At 37.1% G+C, this 19,321-nt stretch overlaps 2 protein-coding genes across 3 annotated transcripts; one reads left to right on the plus strand and one right to left on the minus strand.

Annotated features, from left to right (window-relative positions):
• Nucleotides 1–264: 264 nt before the first annotated feature.
• LOC113294755 (NAC domain-containing protein 100-like) lies at nt 265–2,507 on the plus strand. Of its 2 annotated transcripts, none has more exons than XM_026543134.1 (3): nt 265–703; nt 814–1,103; nt 1,214–2,507. In XM_026543134.1, exons 1-3 carry the CDS (start codon nt 535–537, stop codon nt 1,937–1,939), a joined length of 1,185 nt encoding a protein of 394 aa, XP_026398919.1. In that variant the 5' UTR covers nt 265–534; the 3' UTR covers nt 1,940–2,507. The 2 variants fall into 2 exon arrangements, with proteins under 2 accessions (XP_026398919.1, XP_026398922.1); XM_026543137.1 differs by having other exon boundaries at nt 814–1,100.
• A 147-nt stretch (nt 2,508–2,654) lies between these two features.
• Nucleotides 2,655–5,027, minus strand: LOC113294747 (tyrosine-specific transport protein 2-like). Its single transcript, XM_026543127.1, has 2 exons — nt 3,179–5,027; nt 2,655–2,965 (listed from the first exon to the last, which is right to left on the minus strand). The coding sequence occupies exons 1-2, from the start codon at nt 4,354–4,356 to the stop codon at nt 2,875–2,877; spliced, it is 1,269 nt and encodes a 422-aa protein (XP_026398912.1). The 5' UTR covers nt 4,357–5,027; the 3' UTR covers nt 2,655–2,874.
• Between the last annotated feature and the right edge of the window lie 14,294 nt (nt 5,028–19,321).

The raw sequence follows: 19,321 nt of genomic DNA on the forward strand, positions 1-19,321 counted from the left end.
CAAGTATGGGCCCCGTTTCACACTGTATGCTAACTTATTTACAACTGTTTTTCAAACTAGTGGTGGGATATCTCGGAGTTGGACACCAGAGAAAACAAACTTATAACAACTTGTTAGTTTAAACTTTTAGAGAGAACGAGAGAACAAAATATGTGACAAAACAAAAACAAGAAATATACCAAACCAAATCTTTCTTGACAAGGTGCCTTGGAAAGCACGGATCTTATAAGACCTCCAGAAAAGTTTCTATACAAGTCTTGTTCCTTGCTTATATTGTTTTTCTCTCTTCTTACTAACTGCTCTCATTTCTCTCTCATTTCTTTCTATATCTCCTACTAGCCTTCTCTCACAAAACCCTATCAATCTTAACTATCTCTTCCCATGCACCATCCTTAACATCGATTGTCTTATTTAAGCTTCTTTGTTTGCAATCTTGCTCTTTCTAGCTTTCTTTCTTTATTCATTTTTTGTTTGTGTTGATTTGGTATTTGAAATATTCCACTGATCATACTGAACAAGTAGTAGTGATCGATCATGAATAATGGAGATGAATGTCGGGATTTACCTCCTGGTTTTAGATTTCATCCTACTGATGAAGAAATCATAAACTGCTATCTAACCGAGAAGATCAAAAATGGAAAGTTTATAGCAAAAGCTATTGGAGTAGCTGATCTGAATAAGTCTGAGCCTTGGGATTTACCAAGTAAATGACCTTTTGCTTCTCTAATTTTATTCTCTATTGTCATATTTTGGTCTTAACAAATTCCTTAATAGTTTAGATTACGGTTCTAAGTGTGTTTTGTTAATATGCAGAGAAAGCTAAGATGGGAGAGAAAGAATGGTATTTCTTTTGCCAAAGAGATAGGAAGTACCCGACCGGGATGAGAACGAACAGAGCGACCCAAGCTGGGTACTGGAAAGCTACTGGAAAAGATAAAGAGATTTATGATAAGGGAAAAGGTGGTTGTCTCGTTGGTATGAAGAAGACCCTTGTTTTCTATAGAGGTAGAGCTCCTAAAGGTGAAAAAACCAATTGGGTCATGCATGAATATCGACTTGAAGGCAAAAACTCTTATCATCACTTCTCTAAAACTTCAAAGGTAGTAGTAGTAGGGATGTCTCTATCTCTCTTAACTTGATTTTTTTTTGTAGGTGTACATAAAAACTCGCTCTATCTCTGTCTCTCTTAACTTGATTGTTTTTGTAATTGCAGGATGAATGGGTTGTGTGTAGAATATTTCATAAAAGTACAGGAATCAAAAGAAGTTCAGTTCCTAGTTTGTTGAGGATGAGTTCGTTTAGTGATTATTTATTGGACTCTACTGCTTCATCATTACCATCTCTTTTGGATCATGGTCACTACTTGAGCGGTACAAGCAAGCCCAGGTCAAATTTAGTACAAAATGGAACTGGAAAATTCAATGAAACGCCGACAGCTGGGAGTCGTAGTGGTCATCACCATCTCTTTAACTCCGGGACGACCATAGATGAGCATCAAAAGCACCCTACTCCAATTTTGTCGAGCAATACGCCTCAACAATCCAGCTACTACCCTATTCAACAAAATCCTTACTTAAATCAGTTTAGTCCTTTCAACCGAGGTTATTTTAACCAGGAGAAAAACAATTTTTCGCTTGTTCCAAACTATCCGAGCTCAAACTTAAGTGGTCATGATCAAGCACTTTTGAGGGCTCTTGTTGCTAATAATGACCTCTATAGATTAAAGAGTAACCAGTGTAAGGTAGAGCGTTTCTCATCAAACCAATCAGTTGTAAGTCTTTCACAAGATACGGGATTGAGTACCGATAGAAAGACCGAGATCTCATCAGTTGTTTCAAAGAATGACATGCCAAGTAATACAAGGTCTAATGAAGATATGGAGGAGGAACCTTCTTCAGATTGTCCAGTTGCAGGTTTAGATTGTTTGTGGAATTACTGAAGGAAATAAACAAGTAAAAACACAACTTTATTAGTTAAATTATATCAATACCATTCATAGTATTTCTATTCTGACAGATATTTCTCTGTTCACATTATGTCAGAGAGAAGATCTTGAGTTTCAGAAATACTGTATAGATTTCAAGATGTGCAGATTTTATATCATATGTTCAGATTATACAGTGTTCATACTAATAACAATGAGAAGAAAGAAAACATCAATTTAACAAGCAACTCTGTCTCATGTTTATTCTTATCCAGTGACATCCTGTAGTGGTTTTAAAAACCAAACAATTGCCTGAATCTTCTTAGTTACAGAAAATCACAATACCTACAAGCATCCCATTGGTTGAAACTGCTTGCATTACAGATCAACTTAAAATGATAAGGTAGTCTAGCAAAAAATGTTGAAGAAGGCACATCCTGTAGTTTAAGAAGATATCTTCTGAATTAGTTAAATTAGCTCTGACAAAAGGATGAGGCATAATATTTGCTGGTGGCCAATGTCTAAATTTTTTGGGTATAATCAGATTGTTAAACAAAACTACTGGTAATTTGCATCAAAAAAGAAAAAGAAAAAAAGAACTATTGGTAATTTCTATTACGTAAAGGTTTCATCTTGTATCTGCTGTTCATCCTCCACAAGAAGTGGAATCCAACATTTGAGTTAGATATTTTCTGACTAATCTCCAATGTCAAAACAGATTTTGAAAAAAAAAAAATGTAAATTTGATATTGTCGTCATTCAAGATGTTTTACAAACTGTTTACATGTTATTAGCAAACATGTAGCTGCTCCCCCAAGAAATATAGTATTCCGTCCATATCGTATAAAATGATTTCAACAGAATTTTATACGTACAAGTTCGCATTCAGTCTTGATAATTGACAACATATTTTTCTGATCAGTTGGTCTTGCTGCCAAGTGCCAAGCATCTTAATGCCAGATCCCCAGTATAACAGCAATTACAAATAGTAGCAAAAGAACTGCATCCCCTCCTGGAAGAAGATTGGCATCCCTAGAAGACCTGCAAAATAGACTGTCTTAGTTCATAAATGACTTTTGATGGTAATCGGATTTGTTCAAAGTGATCTTAAAACAGATCAAACACATAACTTAATGTTGCAGAGCAAATATTCTCGGAACCTTTCTCTTATAGTAGATCTGTTTACCTAGTCAGCTATATCACACTATGTTTTAATGAATACAACAGAAATGCATCCAGGGCTCATGGAAGTACCTGGATCGATGAATCCATGCCATTAAGGGAGGTAATATCCCAAAGAGAAAGCAGTTCGCATACACACCCGCAAAATCTAGAGCCTTGGAGAAAGCTGAAGGGAAGAAAGATGCTATGACAATAGGTACACCAAGAACAAATGGCATCACAATCATATTTACTGCACTGGTACCTAAATAACTCGATACAATCCTACTTCCTGAATCCGAAATGAACCTTGATCCAGAAAAAGAAATCTGCCCTACAGATCCTACATTTTTCCCTGACAAATAAACTCCTGACCCTACTTTATCCATTCTGCTGTTCCTATTTGATCCAACAAGAGAAGACAATTTTACGTTTTCTGAACTGGTTTCCCTCCAAATCAACTCCAATGTATCTACAAGCTGCTTTGGAAAACTAACAGCATAACCGATCAAACTAGTCGACAAGGCTGAGAATGCAAACCCTTGAACTGCAGGAAGAACTGACGAATTCACTGAAAGCAAGAGCGAAATCGGATCTTGGGATGAAACAGCTCTGTTAGTCTTTGCAAGTCCAAGAACAACTAAATTCCACGACAAAACCATGATCAACGGAACTGTACCACCAAATAGTATTGCCCTTCTAGCATCGAAAACACTCTCCCCAACAATCTTGCAAATAAAAGAGGTTATAACATGGAATCCTAATGTAAGAACGGTAACAGGTATTGCAGGTAAGATTGCAGAGAGGCCCCAAGATGAATAACCAAAAGAACTCAACAGTTTTGTTCTTCCTACTGATAAACCAGTTGCTATTAGCGCAGTGATTGAGAAAAGCATGAGGAAACAAAGAAACCTGTTTGTTGTATCGATGGCCTTAAATGGGAAAAATCCTATTACAATCCCAACGAGAAGAGGAAACACAGCATGAGCTACAACAAAATTCATCCATGGAAACCACTGAATCATTATAGAACCGATACCAGAAACACAAGCAACAATCAGAGAAAAACTCAAGGAAGCATAGATGACAGCAACTAGCATACCCATCCAATCACCCAATGCAGTTGTAGCAAGAGCAGTGAAGCTCACCTCTGCAACTTTATCTTCTTCCATTGATGCAAAACTCAGCTCTGCAACAAGTAAGATGGATGAAATGACATAAAGCCATGAAAGGAGAATAGATATAGTTGATGGAAATGGGCCTGATTTCATGGTCGCAGAAGGTTAACCTAGCATTCCAGGGCCAACAGCAGTTCCTATAATCAAACTAACAGCACCCCAGAAACTCTTTTCATGAGCTTGTATTTATTGAGTGACAAATGGGGAGTTTAGGTTTGAGACCATCTTCTCCGAGGCTCAGATGAGTGAATTTGTTGAGGTTGAATTTGGGTGATAGAATCATGGCTGTGGAATGTGAAGAAAGAGAGGAGATTTTACTTCTCTGCGCCACTTAAAACTTAAAGTTTAAAGCACCATCTTCATCGTCACCACCACTATTTCAGTACCACCTCCACTTCCGCCACCACTTCAGTAGCAGATTATTGTTCATCTCCTTCTTCATTTTGTTTTCTGTTTTCAGTATCAGATCAGATTCAGAGAGATCGAGAGTTTGGATTTTTAGGGTTGTCTTCTGATGGTTTTCGATTATTTTACTAAAGATCGTGTTGATTAGTGATTCTGGTCTTGAACGATCGCCATGAAGATTAAATAGGTAAACAATCGATTGTGTATAAACAAGTTTATATATCTTACGATTTTAACTTGGATTTTGATTCAATCGATTTTTACAAATCAGTTTCCAATTTTCGATAATTTTTATATGATTTGTGTTTCAAACGTTTACTGGTAATGATTTATGGTGGATTTGCTCGTAGAATTTTAAAGGTGGAATCTATGGCTCAGGGGATTTGTAGAATTACATTTTCCTTTGTATGTTTGGTTGCCTGATTCTTTGAAATCACGTTTCTTACGAGATTCAGTTTTCCAGCAAATCCTTTATATGAAATCCGACCCCTCCTCCTAAGATTTGTTGGGAAATTTATCAAGGGATTTATGGACCCACTTTTTTTTAACTCTGAATCTCATATATATGCAATTTTAAGATTTGAGGGTAATGTTAAACGGTACAAAAATTTTAATATAAGAAAACTCTATAAATCCTAAGAATTTTACATGAGTTACCAAACACACAAGGAATTTACATGAATCCCAGAATTTATAATGTCATGGGATTAAAAATTCCTGGAAACGGTGAATTCTGCAAACAAACCCACCATTACTTGATTTATGTTCATCTTGTTTGATTTGATTTTGACAACGGTTTTGTTATATATATACTTACGGCACGGGCCACGAAAATGAGTGAAAACAATTATTTTGACCGGTATTATTCATTTGTTGTTACTATTTAACGTGAAAATTGTTCTTCATACATTTTAATTATTATTTTTTCTTTTGTATTTGACCGAGCTTATTGTAACACCTAAAAAATCAAGCACAACTTGTAAAATATAATGTTATCTGTGTCATAATGACATCGAATAAACATTGCATACTACTATATTGACTAATTGTGATACCACCACCAGAACCACCCATTACACCTACCTTTTTCACCAGCAGCATTGCCGCCATGGGCTCCATGCACCGTGGTGGCTCTCTAAAAGAGTCACAGAAATGATACCTGCAAGTGCACAGGGTCTGTTGTAGTGAGTGTGCAAGGCAGGTTCGAACCACAGAGACTTGGGTGTGAATTGAAGTGATGAAACAAGTGACAGTGAACAAGAAAATTCAGTGGCAGTGAGCCAAAGGCAGTGACAAAGAAACAAAGTGGAAAAAGTAGTGAAGAAAATGAAAACAGTGGGAATGGAAGTGTATGGAGATGGATGAGAATTCTCTTTCACCTAGCTAGTTCACCTAGGTTAACCTTGTCATGTGTCTAGTTAACTACCTAAAGTCCTTGGATTAACCCCTAGCATTGCCTATCTGATTAAAGCATAGGCAATCACAGGTCACTTAGGGTCTAGGTCTCTAACTAATATGGCTTTGTTAATCCCTCAGACTATCACTGACTCCTAGCATTAATGGTCTGTTTAAAGCACCACTAATCACAAGCCAGTGAACTCTTGGAAAGTCACTAACATAACTGTTTTGAGCTCAACAGGGACTAACTCAAATGGCTAACCATTTGTCTCAAGGGTCTTCTCACCCTAGTGATGGATTAGAACATGCTGGAGTTAGGAGCTTTCATGTTGTCAAGCATTAAGACTCAAAACAAGAACATATAAGTAAACAGGGGAATTACATGACTAACAGTAGAAGATTCACAAGACAACAAACAATTGAACATTCACACAACAAACATTAACAGTGGATAAGAAGAAGATATGCATTGGATTGAAAAATAAAATTAACCCAATTAGGGGGAACTAGGATGACCCAAGAACCCCTCTAACAGTATAAACATCATCCTTATTTATAGTTTACAAAAAATCCCAATTTTTCGAAACCCTAATTTTGGATTTAGGGTTTTTGAATTTAAAATTTCACTCACCCAGTTCTGAATTGTTGTCCCCTCTCTTCGACCCGTGTTTCGATTGTGTCTCCTGCTCCATCTCCTGCTGCCAATTGACGTCTCTAGCTCGAGTTGTTTTATCAACTCCACACCTAGGGTTCAGAGAGATGTGGGTTTGAAAAAGCAACTAGGCTAGAGGGTTGGGGAAAGTGATGGTGATTGAGGTGGTGTCGAGGTATGGAGATGGTAGTGAGGCAGAGGGTGCAGTGGACATGGAAGAGAGGCAGGAGCAGAGCTCGACTGCAACTGTCGGGGGAAGAAGAAGGTTTTTGGGAAAAAAAGATTTGGGGAAGAAGAACTTGTTTCTGTGAAGTCTATGGTTTTGGATGCTAGGGTGTGAGTCGGGTGTATCAAAGGTTGAAGATCAGCAAAGCGAAACCGTAGGATGATTAGGTGATGGAACGATCCAACGGCGATATAGGAGCGACCGTTGGATGATGAGATACAACAAAACTGACGACTTCAGATGGAGTTAGGTACTAAAGTGTTTGACAGGATCTTCGAATTTTGATGCACAATGATGAGGCGACCGTTGGATGATGAGATGGATCAAATCTGACGGCTCTCATGGAAATGGGTATGGATAATGGAAATGGATTTGGGTAAGGGTTTTGGGTCTTGGGTATGCCAAGCCCATATCTTCTTTAAGAACAATTCTTCCTCTTCAAGCCCACTTCTAGTTGATCCGGCTCTTGCAAACATCATTCTTCGCTTCCTCCTAGCGGGAGTCTTTGCCGTTCCTTTGCTCTTTTCGCTCCGTGAGATAACCAGGCTTTATTTAGTACCTAAAAATCCAAAATTAATTAAGAAAAGTATTTATTCTTGAAAACAACGAAAATGCAGAATATGGGATAAAATGTAGAATTAATGCACAAAAGATGAGTTAAATGCCAAGAAAAATATATAGAAATATGCACTTTTTAGCACTCATCAAATACCCCCAAACCTGAATTTTACTTGTCCTCAAGTAAAACAAAACTAAGGAAATCCTACCTATATCACTGTCGCTGGTCTCTCGATTGCATTTAGCGAATGCAATAAGCCTTTTAAACCACTAAGTGTCCCTAGTGGACTAGTGAAGTCTCGTGAAGGTTTGCTTAGAACGTACCTACAAAGTTCTAGGACAAAATATAAGCTCAGATTCCATCAAATGTGACATGTGCAAGACAGTTTAAGCTCACAGCAAAATGGAGATGTCAATCTAGCTATCTAAGGCACAATCCTGGCACTGATAAAAAATAAAGACATGTGATAAGAGTGTAAAGTGTATCTACACATGTGTAAAGAAATATCGGATGTTATGACTACTAATCACCAAGAGATAGTTTCTCAGGATAAGAACCAAGGTCGAAATCTAGCTAGCTGTCCGGACTTTACGAGAATTGTGAATGAGTTGGAGGTATTTCACAATTACTCGCGTTGTACATCAATGGCATACACCCTTCCTTGCTTATAACACAAAAACACAAAAGATGACTCTTTACATGACTCGTATTTACATTGACTACTCTCTTTTATTTTTAGACAAGAGAGAATGGAATTGCTAAATACTTGATTTTTTTGAATTTTTTTTTCTGAATATATACATCGTTTTTTTTTCTTTTTTTTTTAACATGGTAACACTTTTGATACATATACAAAAGGAAACAAAAAATTACATGACTCTTAGCAAGAGGTAGCCCTTTTTGATGCACCCAGTTAAATTCGATGGTTGTATTTCTTAATGTAACCTCCACCTTCTATCCCAACCAACCAAAAAACAAGCTAGTCAAGTTTCGTTCAGTATTCTAAAGTGATTGGCAATCGTGACTTACGATAGAACACCTCAAGGATGAGGCTATACATGTATTGGTAGATCGTGCGCGTGCAAATTTCTTATCACTATGTGAATTGTGCTAGAATCAGGGTGCCTAAATATCTAGACTAAGACTCCTAAAAATTACATATTTGCACAAGAGTCAACATTTCAAGGTAAATGAGCTCCATTTTTATGTTTTTTTATCATTTTTTAATTTTTTATTTTGATTTTTTCATTTTTTTCAAAAAGGAAGAGTTCAATTTTTTCAATATAGCATGTTATCGGGATATCTACTCTATACCCCCAAACCTAAACTAAACATTGTCCTCAATGTTTCAAAAGATGTAAAGAATTATAATACAACATATGAAGAGGATTATGCTGAGTAGAGAAAAAGGAAAGAGAATACCCGATTTCGGCAAAAGCAAGATTAGAACTCCGTTATTCAAGGCAAGAATCCAACATATGTCAGCCGAGATCATATTGGATTATAAAAATATATACAAAAGGAACAAAAGGGTTTTAAGAAATTTTATCTACTGGATTATATACAAAAAATTCACCATACACCAACAATCTAAAGAGTTGAGGATCAACCCAAAAGACGAAGTGTAGAAGTTTCAACAACTTCACACAAATATAACAGGAAAGAAACGCAAGTGAAACTGTGAAACAAAATGAGCTACCCCCAAACCTGGATTTTTCAACGGATAAAATTTTGGAAACAAAATCTCGCAGTTTTGGGGGTTCATCATGTACAAGGTCTAACTCAAAGTGAACTGTGCTAGGGACGGGCAAACATGCTAATTCCAACTGTGGCTCCTCAAAGATATTATACTTAGATGCAAAATAGTCCAAAAGGACTTGGGAAGCATACAGTTCCAATCCTAGATTAGGAATTTTCAGAAAAGTTGGTTTGACAATATCGGTACAAACCAAATCTAGGTTGGGTGGAAGGCCATTAGATTGTGACTCAGGCAGGACGATAGGAACATCATTATTAATCAAATCAATATCTCCTAAGTCTTCTAAAAGTGTCACAACATGCTCACAATCATCAAACAAGTTATCAAGTCCACAATCAGAATCATCATCAGAAGAAGAATTATTCTCATGCATCGGCAAATCAGGAGAAATATCACAATGTGACCTAGGTAGAGAATCAGACACATCAAATATATTTTGATGCATATTAACATTAGTGTCTACAGAAGATTCAACTATTCCTATGTCATGCTCATCTTCGAAGAACAATTGTACGAGTACCATATCAATATCAAAATCATATAATTTGCTATGAGTATTAGAAGAAACAACATTCATGAAGGTCGAGGGCGAGAAGCCATATGTTATTGAACCAACAGGTTCCACAATATTTTCATGTTCTTCTAACATATCATCATAATCATCATCATGGTAGCATGCATATTGGTCCTCATTAACAGTGGTGGTGTCATTAGTCAATTCATGTTCCTCTAAATTAGGTTCATATTCAACATCATTTACATGAATGGGACTAGACACTTCATTAGGGACAACATACATTTCCTCATGAATTTCCTCCTTTTGTAGGTGAAGCAAAATCTTATCTAAATATGCCTGAATTCGTGATGTAGATCTATCGAAGTTTTGCTCACTGAGTGCTTCTATGGTGGAGTCTAAATTCATGGGAGTACAAAATTCTTCATGTTCAAATTGTGGTGATTGGTACATGTGTGCATGGTCATTAGGGTTTATAAAAGATTGATCGCAATCCTCAAAGGTTTGATTATGGTCCCAATGACTACCAGCCTCACAATTTATGGGCATTTCATACCTTGGATTTTCTCTAGATTGCCTAAAATTATGCAAAATATGACAATTCTCAACAGGGTGGTCTAAACTACCACATGCGCGACATGCATAGATTTCAGGTTGCCTAAGAAAATTAGATGTGACAGATTCCTCATGTGATTGCATTTCTAAAGCTGCGATTCGAGCTTCTAATTGATCCACAAGAGATGATCGTGTGAGTGAGGCATTAGCAAAACGTTCATTTTCACGTTGTGATGAATGATGCATGTGTGAATAGTCATTAGGGTTCATGTATTGAGGCTCGGGACTTTGAAAATGTCCATAATAATTCCTATAACTATTGACATCATGGTCTATGGGAGGTTCATAATGTGAAGTATGTCCATACGCAAGTTCTCTAAGGGATTTGTTGTATTCCCCAACTGTAGACCAAAATCTAGACATGATTGGGCTCAAAAGCTAAGTAACTATGTTACAAAGCCCAAAATTTGGTTTTTAATGGGTTTGGATTTTTGGGAAAAAATTGGTTTTTATGGGTAACATTTGGTTTTGTCGGGTTTGAAAAAGAAATTTGGTTTTTAATGGGTTTTAGAAAATTTGGACTTAATGGGAAAAGAAAACACTTTGGTTTATTGGATTTTGAAAACTTTGGTTTTATGGGATAAAAGGCCAATCCCACTGTTGGGTTTTGGAAAAATTGTTGTGAAACAGAGCCCAACTCTCGGCCTAGAGTTTGGGTACACGACCCACTAACGACTTCAGCAAGCCCAGAAACTAACGAAGCCCAGCTGAGTTGGTAGGTTCAGTTAAACTTGTTTAGGTTGTTTGTTGGGTTTTTGAAACCCAAAATTTTGATAGGGACAATCCCACAGTTAAGCTCCAATACAAACCCAAAAGTTAACTTAAATTACAAGCCCAACAAAAAAATGGAAAAAATTATTACAATTCCACAAATTAAAAATGGAAGCCCACAGGTTGGGTTCTCTTAATGGGTTTAGGATTACTTGCTTAAGCACAGCCCAGCTGCTCTGTTTTTAGTTGCACAACCCAGTTGGGCCTTGTTCTTTTCCTTAGCTTGTGTAGCCCAGTTGTGTTTTGGTCTAGCTACAGCAGCAGCAGACAACAACACCAGATCAACTCAGTAACAGCAACAGGCTTGGCCTGGCAGGAAACAAGAGCAGCACCAGGTCAGTTTGTGGCCCTCACAGCAAGGTCACAACAACAACAGCAGGGGAAACAGCTTCAGCAACAGCAGCTGTTGGCAGCAGCACCACAGGCAGCAGCAGGTAAAGCAGCAACAGGTCCTTGGAAAGCAACATGTCAGTTGGAGAAGGCACCTGTTACTCAACAGAGTTATCAGTTAAGAGCAAGCTACAAAGAACATGAAAATTACACTAGATGCTACACTAAATGCTCATGCAGGAATGCAATGCAAAGATGAATATGCAAGTTATGATGCAGGAATGTAAGCAAGAAAACAACTTCAACACAGCACCAGTCCCCGGCAGCGGCGCCAAAAACTTGGTGGCTCTCTAAAAGAGTCACAGAAATGATACCTGCAAGTGCACAGGGTCTGTTGTAGTGAGTGTGCAAGGCAGGGTCGAACCACAGAGACTTGGGTGTGAATTGAAGTGATGAAACAAGTGACAGTGAACAAGAAAATTCAGTAGCAGTGAGCCAAAGGCAGTGACAAAGAAACAAAGTGGAAAAAGTAGTGAAGAAAATGAAAACAGTGGGAATGGAAGTGTATGGAGATGGATGAAAATTCTCTTTCACCTAGCTAGTTCACCTAGGTTAACCTTGTCATGTGTCTAGTTAACTACCTAAAGTCCTTGGATTAACCCCTAGCATTGCCTATCTGATTAAAGCATAGGCAATCACAGGTCACTTAGGGTCTAGGTCTCTAACTAATATGGCTTTGTTAATCCCTCAGACTATCACTGACTCCTAGCATTAATGGTCTGTTTAAAGCACCACTAATCACAAGCCAGTGAACCCTTGGAAAGTCACTAACCTAACTGTTTTGAGCTCAACAGGGACTAACTCAAATGGCTAACCATTTGGCTCAAGGGTCTTCTCACCCTAGTGATGGATTAGAACATGCTGGAGTTAGGAGCTTTCATGTTGTCAAGCATTAAGACTCAAAACAAGAACATATAAGTAAACATGGGAATTACAGGACTAACAGTAGAAGATTCACAAGACAACAAACAATTGAACATTCACACAACAAACATTAACAGTGGATAAGAAGAAGATATGCATTGGATTGAAAAATGAAATTAACCCAATTAGGGGGAACTAGGATGACCCAAGAACCCCTCTAACAGTATAAACATCATCCTTATTTATAGTTTACAAAAAATCCCAATTTTTCGAAACCCTAATTTTGGATTTAGGGTTTTTGAATTTAAAATTTCACTCACCCAGTTCTGAATTTTTGTCCCCTCTCTTCGACCCGTGTTTCGATTATGTCTCATGCTCCATCTCCTGCTTCCAATTGACGTCTCTAGCTCGAGTTGTTTTATCAACTCCACACCTAGGGTTCAGAGAGATGTGGGTTTGAAAAAGCAACTAGGATAGAGGGTTGGGGAAAGTGATGGTGATTGAGGTGGTGTCGGGGTATGGAGATGGTAGTGAGGCAGAGGGTGCAGTGGACATGGAAGAGAGGCAGGAGCAGAGCTCGACTGCAACTGTCGAGGGAAGAAGAAGGTTTTTGGGAAAAAAGATTTGGGGAAGAAGAACTTGTTTGGGTGAAGTCGATGGTTTTGGATGCTAGGGTGTGAGTCGGGTGTATCAAAGGTTGAAGATCAGCAAAGCGAAACCGTAGGATGATTAGGTGATGGAACGATCCAACGGCGATATAGGATCGACCGTTGGATGATGAGATACAACAAAACTGACGATTTCAGATGGAGTTAGGTACTAAAGTGTTTGACAGGATCTTCGAATTTTGATGCACAATGATGAGGCGACCGTTGGATGATGAGATGGATCAAATCTGACGGCTCTCATGGAAATGGGTATGGATAATGGAAATGGATTTGGGTAAGGGTTTTGGGTCTTGGGTATGCCAAGCCCATATCTTCTTTAAGAACAATTCTTCCTCTTCAAGCCCACTTCTAGTTGATCCGGCTCTTGCAAACATCATTCTTCGCTTCCTCCTAGCGGGAGTCTTTGCCGTTCCTTTGCTCTTTTCGCTCCGTGAGATAACCAGGCTTTATTTAGTACCTAAAAATGCAAAATTAATTAAGAAAAGTATTTATTCTTGAAAACAACGAAAATACAGAATATGGGATAAAATGTAGAATTAATGCACAAAAGATGAGTTAAATGCCAAGAAAAATATATAGAAATATGCACTTTTTAGCACTCATCACACCGCCACTCACAAATATCACCCTGATTACCCATAATATCTATTGATGTAATTATTAACATAGTTGTTATCTTTTGAGTGGGAGTATATGTTCATTTAGATAATTAATAAGACATTTATCATGAGAGATTAATAAAATATTTATTATGAGAAATTAATGAGATAATAATGATTTGCACAGATTAAGACCGTTAGATATGAATTTCTAACTTTCGATCATAGACGTCGCTTATAAACACTTACTTAAACAACCATTGATTTATCTTCTCCCTAAACAAATCTTGAGGATGATACTAAAAAGGCACTAAAGATTTCGAGGATGATACCAAATCATCAAGGAAATAAGGTTGAGCGAAATCATATTCTTGGATTTAATTTCTTTTGTCTCTTTAGTCTATCTCTAATTCCCAAATTTATTTCCGATTTAGGTTTGCTTAAAAGTGGGTAACTAAAGATTTTAAGTCCACTCCTCCTTCTGGATGTGAGTGAGACAATCAATTGTTTAGTTTTATGGGAATGTAGGTTTGTTATTTTTAGTCTATCAAATTTCTCCACTTTGCTTTTGATTTTTGGGATGGGAAAAAGAGAATATGTAATGCGTTATTTTCTAATTAAAGCGTGTATTCATGGGATCGACCACAAAGGTGGATTTATCAATCGGGAGGGCAAATCAAGATCTCTTTTTATGTTAACTAACTTAGTTAAACTTTGTTTTATAATACAAAACAAAGAAATATGAAAAAAATATCACCTAGATATGATATAACTCGTGTCATAACCGTGCGACTTAGTAATAAATTAATTTATTATGTATTGATTTTGATTCGTACCGTTTGTTTGCCGTTATTATTTTAATTGTCATGTATTTTTACCGAGTTTATGTTATCATTAAGACGATCAATAAGGTTAACCAATTTGTGGCGAAACATTATTAACAAAATATATTACTTTCACCAACACCCACCACATCCAGAATATCACTTGATACCACTTCTTTCCCCCACGTCACCGTTGCCTCCCCCAACCACTGGACGTGCTTTTTAATTTTTAATCACAGACGTCATGAGAAAAGTTTATATTGAACAAACTTAAGTCGTCAATTAATTTATTCCACTATTTTTTTTATTCCATTGGTTTTTTTTTTATTAAATTCTCTTTTATATTGTAATCAATTTTATTTAACACTAAAAGTCATGATTTGTCTGATCGAGTATTATTTGGGTGATCCAACGGTATATGATGATATTTTCTTATAAGATCTGGTATCATCCACGAAATATTTGTTTTTTCCCTCACCAATCACGCGAAAAAATAGCTAACTGTATCTTTCACTATATAATGTTGTGCGTTTGTAAAGACACAAAAATACTAGTATTCACTATTATTCACCAACATCCACCACCATTAAAAACAACCATTGGCACTATTTCTTCCACCACCAGAGAATGACTAAGGCTAAGTCCTATGGGCTAGATTGGAGTGCTAGATTGGCCAAAAAGTGTTGCAAATTAAAAAATAAGTGTTGGAAGAAAAGTTAACAGTGATAGTTGATAGTTCTCTCACCTACCAGGTGCTCGCAGTCCAACTATCAGCGAGATTGAAACGCTGAACCGTTTAGCGCTGAAAAAGTGGTTTAAACGTTGAACTATTCGGCGTTTCGCGAATATTCCCTAGAAGCACTGCCGAATCGTTCGGCGTTTGCACAAACGTTGTTCCATTCGGCGTCCCCTTTCAACGTCGCACTATGCGGCGCTTGACTGTTTTTCCTCTAACGACTATTTTTTTTCAGAATTCCATTTTCTAAATTATGAGAATTTCCAAATGATTTTCCAATTTGTTCCAATGGTTGCTTGTTTCAAATTTGAGAATTTATCAAAGTAAAGGGAAATTTTTAATTACATTGCAAAGCGGTTACAATTTTTTTTGAAGAAATTGAAAAAAAAACATTAAAATTAAAATAAATTAGAACATAAAAAGATATATTAAAATTGAAATTCTACAACTTAGAACATAAAAAAATACATTGAAATTGAAATCCTACTTCTAAATAACTTAAAACATAAAAAAAAAGTACATTGAAATTGAAATCCTACTTCTAAATAACTTAAATTATTACTAATATATCATTTTAATTTAGGGGATAAGTGGTAATCCATGACGGGCTAAAATCTCGTTCTTCCATATTTTGTAGACGGGTTTCTCCCATTCATGTAATTCATCTAAGGGTTGACGTAGGATCTTCATGTCCGATTCTCTTTGCTGCGTTTGTACCAAAATTGAAGAGTTTTCCATGTCCTTCTTCAGATACTCTTCCTCTGTTTCATATTTTTCCATTCTTTGTGTTTGTGCGTTTTCAAGAAGTTCGATGAGTTTATCCAATTTTTCATCTGATTTATGCGATGCTTTAGCCTCACGATCCCTTTTATTTGCTTGATCTCTCCCTTCACTTCTAACGTCATCTATTTGTTCAAAATAACGCCTTCTCTTTGATATGTCCGAGGTTTCAGAGTTCTGAGTAGATGAAGAGCTACCAAACCTTGCCATATTTTGAAATTCTTCATCCAAATTATCAACTTCATTTTCTTCAGTAGCTTGAGTATGTTGACTAGGTTGAGTGGAAGTACCGACTCCATCATCACTATTCACCTCTGGATTGTAATCTGGTTGATAAGTCTTCAGGATCTGAAAAATCGATTTGTGCGTCCATTGTTTTTTAGTCGCTGCTACATAATTCTCTCTTCCACGACGATACTGGGGAAAAAATGAAAAGAAAAATTTACAGAAAGAAAGAAAGAAAGAAAGAGATCAAAATGGAAGAAAGAAAACATTAATTTTTTTTTTGAGGTACTTACATAATCCTCCTCGGTCATCCCCGTAGGTCTACTTCGGAAGTAAGGTCTAATATATGAAATATATTTTTCACTTCAGCTCTCAATGTGTTACACTTTGTTCGTAATGCCTTTCTATATCTTTCAACACCATTGAGACCTTTTCTTTTATTGTATTCTTCCATTATCTTTCCCCAAAATATTGCACCTTTTTGATCTTTTCCATGAATCGGATCGTTGCTTGCTATGACCCAACCATAAATTAGTGCCTCTTCTTCTATTGTACTAAAGTGTGTCATAGTTTTGTATGAACAAAATTATGTGAAGAATAAGAAGAAGAAAATCAATGAAGAAGATAATCAATTGATTTTGGTGTGAGGGATGAAGGAGAAGTAGCCCTCAATTTATAGGGAAGCCTGAAAATATAGCTGTTGAGGTTTCAAACGGCTACAAAAAATCTGAGTCGTTGAGAATGCAACGGTCATCTTGATCGGATGGCTGAGATTTGTTAGCGCCGTTCGGTTCGGCGTTGGAACGTCCTTCGGTTCGGCGTTGGAACGTCGTTCGGTTCGGCGTTGTAACGTCGTTTGGTTCGGCGTTTCCTCAAACGACTACTTTTTCAGCTCAAACTCAGACCATTTCCTATCCCTATATAAACCTATCACATAAAACTCAAAATCCCCACCCCAATTCTCAATTCAAAAATCAAGCATGGCCGCATTTTCCATCGACGAAGACAATGACTTGGTTAGAAGTTATTGCAAAGTTAACAACACTCAATTAACAACCAAATCTTTTTGGGAACAAGTTGTTGAAGAATTTGTGAGAATCAATGGTAATGTTAATGGAAGATGCAAAAAAGTGTTGCAATGTCGGTTATCAAGCATCAAGCGTTATTGCAAGCGTTTTGTCATTTCATTAAGGGCATCAAATGGTAATCATGAGGATGCTAGGAATTTATATGAAACGGATCATGGAATGTCGTTCATTCATAACACCTCTTTGGAGATACTTGGTTATGAAGCATATGCATGAAGAAGTTTTATGAAGAAGTATGCATATGAAGTTCTAGTTAAATATGTAATGTAATTGTAAACATACTTAAGTGATAAAAAGAGTATTATGTAGTATTACAAGAACTAATTAAAATGTATAATTATTAATGAAAGCGTGTTTGATTAAAATAAAGGAGTATTATGGTTACTCTCCGTTCTCATAAAATGCACCATCTCCTTGAGGGTCATATTGATCTTCATCGGTGTCCACGTCGGTTGTACCCTCATGAACTTCCGGCAAGGCATCATCAATATGCATGTTTGGAATATCACCATCTCTCAGACTTTCTCCGTGTCGGTTCCATATGTGTGTAGTGAGTTCCAACCGAAGTTGCGCCCAAATCGCAGGGTTGTACAACATATGAGGAGGTATCCTTACGTTTCCTTGAATTGGCGGTTGAGGTTCATCTCCCGTGATCCTCCCCCAATCCGCATTCCGATATTCCGCCTCAACACACATGTTATGCATTATCAAGCACCCCCTCATAATTGCCTTCATGTCATATTTTTTATAATAACGACAAGGTTTCAATATAATGCCAAACTTACCTTTTAAACCACCAAATGCACGTTCTATGTCCTTCCTTTTAGCTTCTTGATATTGATTGAAACGACCTTCTCTAATGTTTGAGGCGGGGTTGTATCCTTGCACGATGCAACCATACATGGGATATGCACCATCTCCTAAGTAGTACCCCTGGTCGTAATTCTTTCCATTGATTTGATAATGACAAGGAGGTGCTACACCAAGAAGTTGTCTATCGAACAAACCCGAAGCATGCAAGATATTAAGATCATTGTTCTGCCCACCCAACCCAAAATAGGAATGCCAGATCCATCTATCATATGTAGCTACCGCCTGCAAAAAAATCGAGGGATATGGCTTATAGCCGCTGTGGGATCTTGCTTGATCCATTGAACATGCTCTTCATGCCCATTGAAAACAATCGACACTACCAAGCATACCAGGAAATCCCCGAGCTTCATTTTCTGCTAAAATCCTTCCTGTATCTTGAGAGGTAGGTTGACACATGTATCGACCATTATAAATCCAAATTATTGCATCCATAACTTCATAACATAATGATAGATAGTGGTCGCTCCCATTTGTGTGTAGTCATCTAAAGAATCCGGTGCAATGCCTTTGGCAAAATGTTTCATGACGGCAACCATTTTCATTTATGGAGAATGACTAGGAATACCACAAGCATCCGTTGTTTGGAGAAAATCATGATCAAAATCACAAACTTGCTCTAAAATTCTCAGAAAAAGTGGACGAGGCAAAGCAAACTGACCTTTGAACTTCTTTGGCCCATACATACAATTGAAGTTGAAGCACTGATGCATAATACGAGCATCCGCATCTACACGTTTTCTGTGCACCCTCTGACGTGTCTTGACTTCATTCGGGACGAGTTGACGTATTTCATGCCTCTTCTGCGTCTCCAAAAGTGTAGCCTTGCTACAACATTCGTCTCAATATCATCTTCATCATCCTGACTCAAAGCTCGCCGCATAATGTACCTAACATAACGAAAACATAAAGCTTTATGTATAACACTCCATAAAAAAAATCACTTAAAAATTATAACACTCCATAGAAACACAAATAACACTCCAAAGAAACACAAATAACACTCCATAAAATAAAAATCACTTAAAACGTATAACACTCCATATGGTTTCATAAACACTACGACAAGTAATCTAATTCAGGTAAAGGAAATTATAGGATTGTTGTGGGGCGAA

The sequence above is a fragment of the Papaver somniferum genome, chromosome 1 (genome assembly GCF_003573695.1).
Source record: "Papaver somniferum cultivar HN1 chromosome 1, ASM357369v1, whole genome shotgun sequence".
Classification (NCBI taxonomy): domain Eukaryota; kingdom Viridiplantae; phylum Streptophyta; class Magnoliopsida; order Ranunculales; family Papaveraceae; genus Papaver; species Papaver somniferum.

Bases quoted from the DNA above. Each gene is read 5' to 3' on its own strand.
- LOC113294755 (XM_026543134.1), top strand. From the start codon at position 535: ATGAATAATGGAGATGAATGTCGGGATTTACCTCCTGGTTTTAGATTT. The intron at 704-813 runs GTAAATGACCTT...GTTAATATGCAG, and splicing joins TGAGCCTTGGGATTTACCAA to AGAAAGCTAAGATGGGAGAG. The intron at 1,104-1,213 runs GTAGTAGTAGGG...TTGTAATTGCAG, and splicing joins TCTCTAAAACTTCAAAGGTA to GATGAATGGGTTGTGTGTAG.
- LOC113294747 (XM_026543127.1), bottom strand. From the start codon at position 4,356: ATGAAATCAGGCCCATTTCCATCAACTATATCTATTCTCCTTTCATGG. The intron at 2,966-3,178 runs GTACTTCCATGA...TCTATTTTGCAG, and splicing joins GCATGGATTCATCGATCCAG to GTCTTCTAGGGATGCCAATC.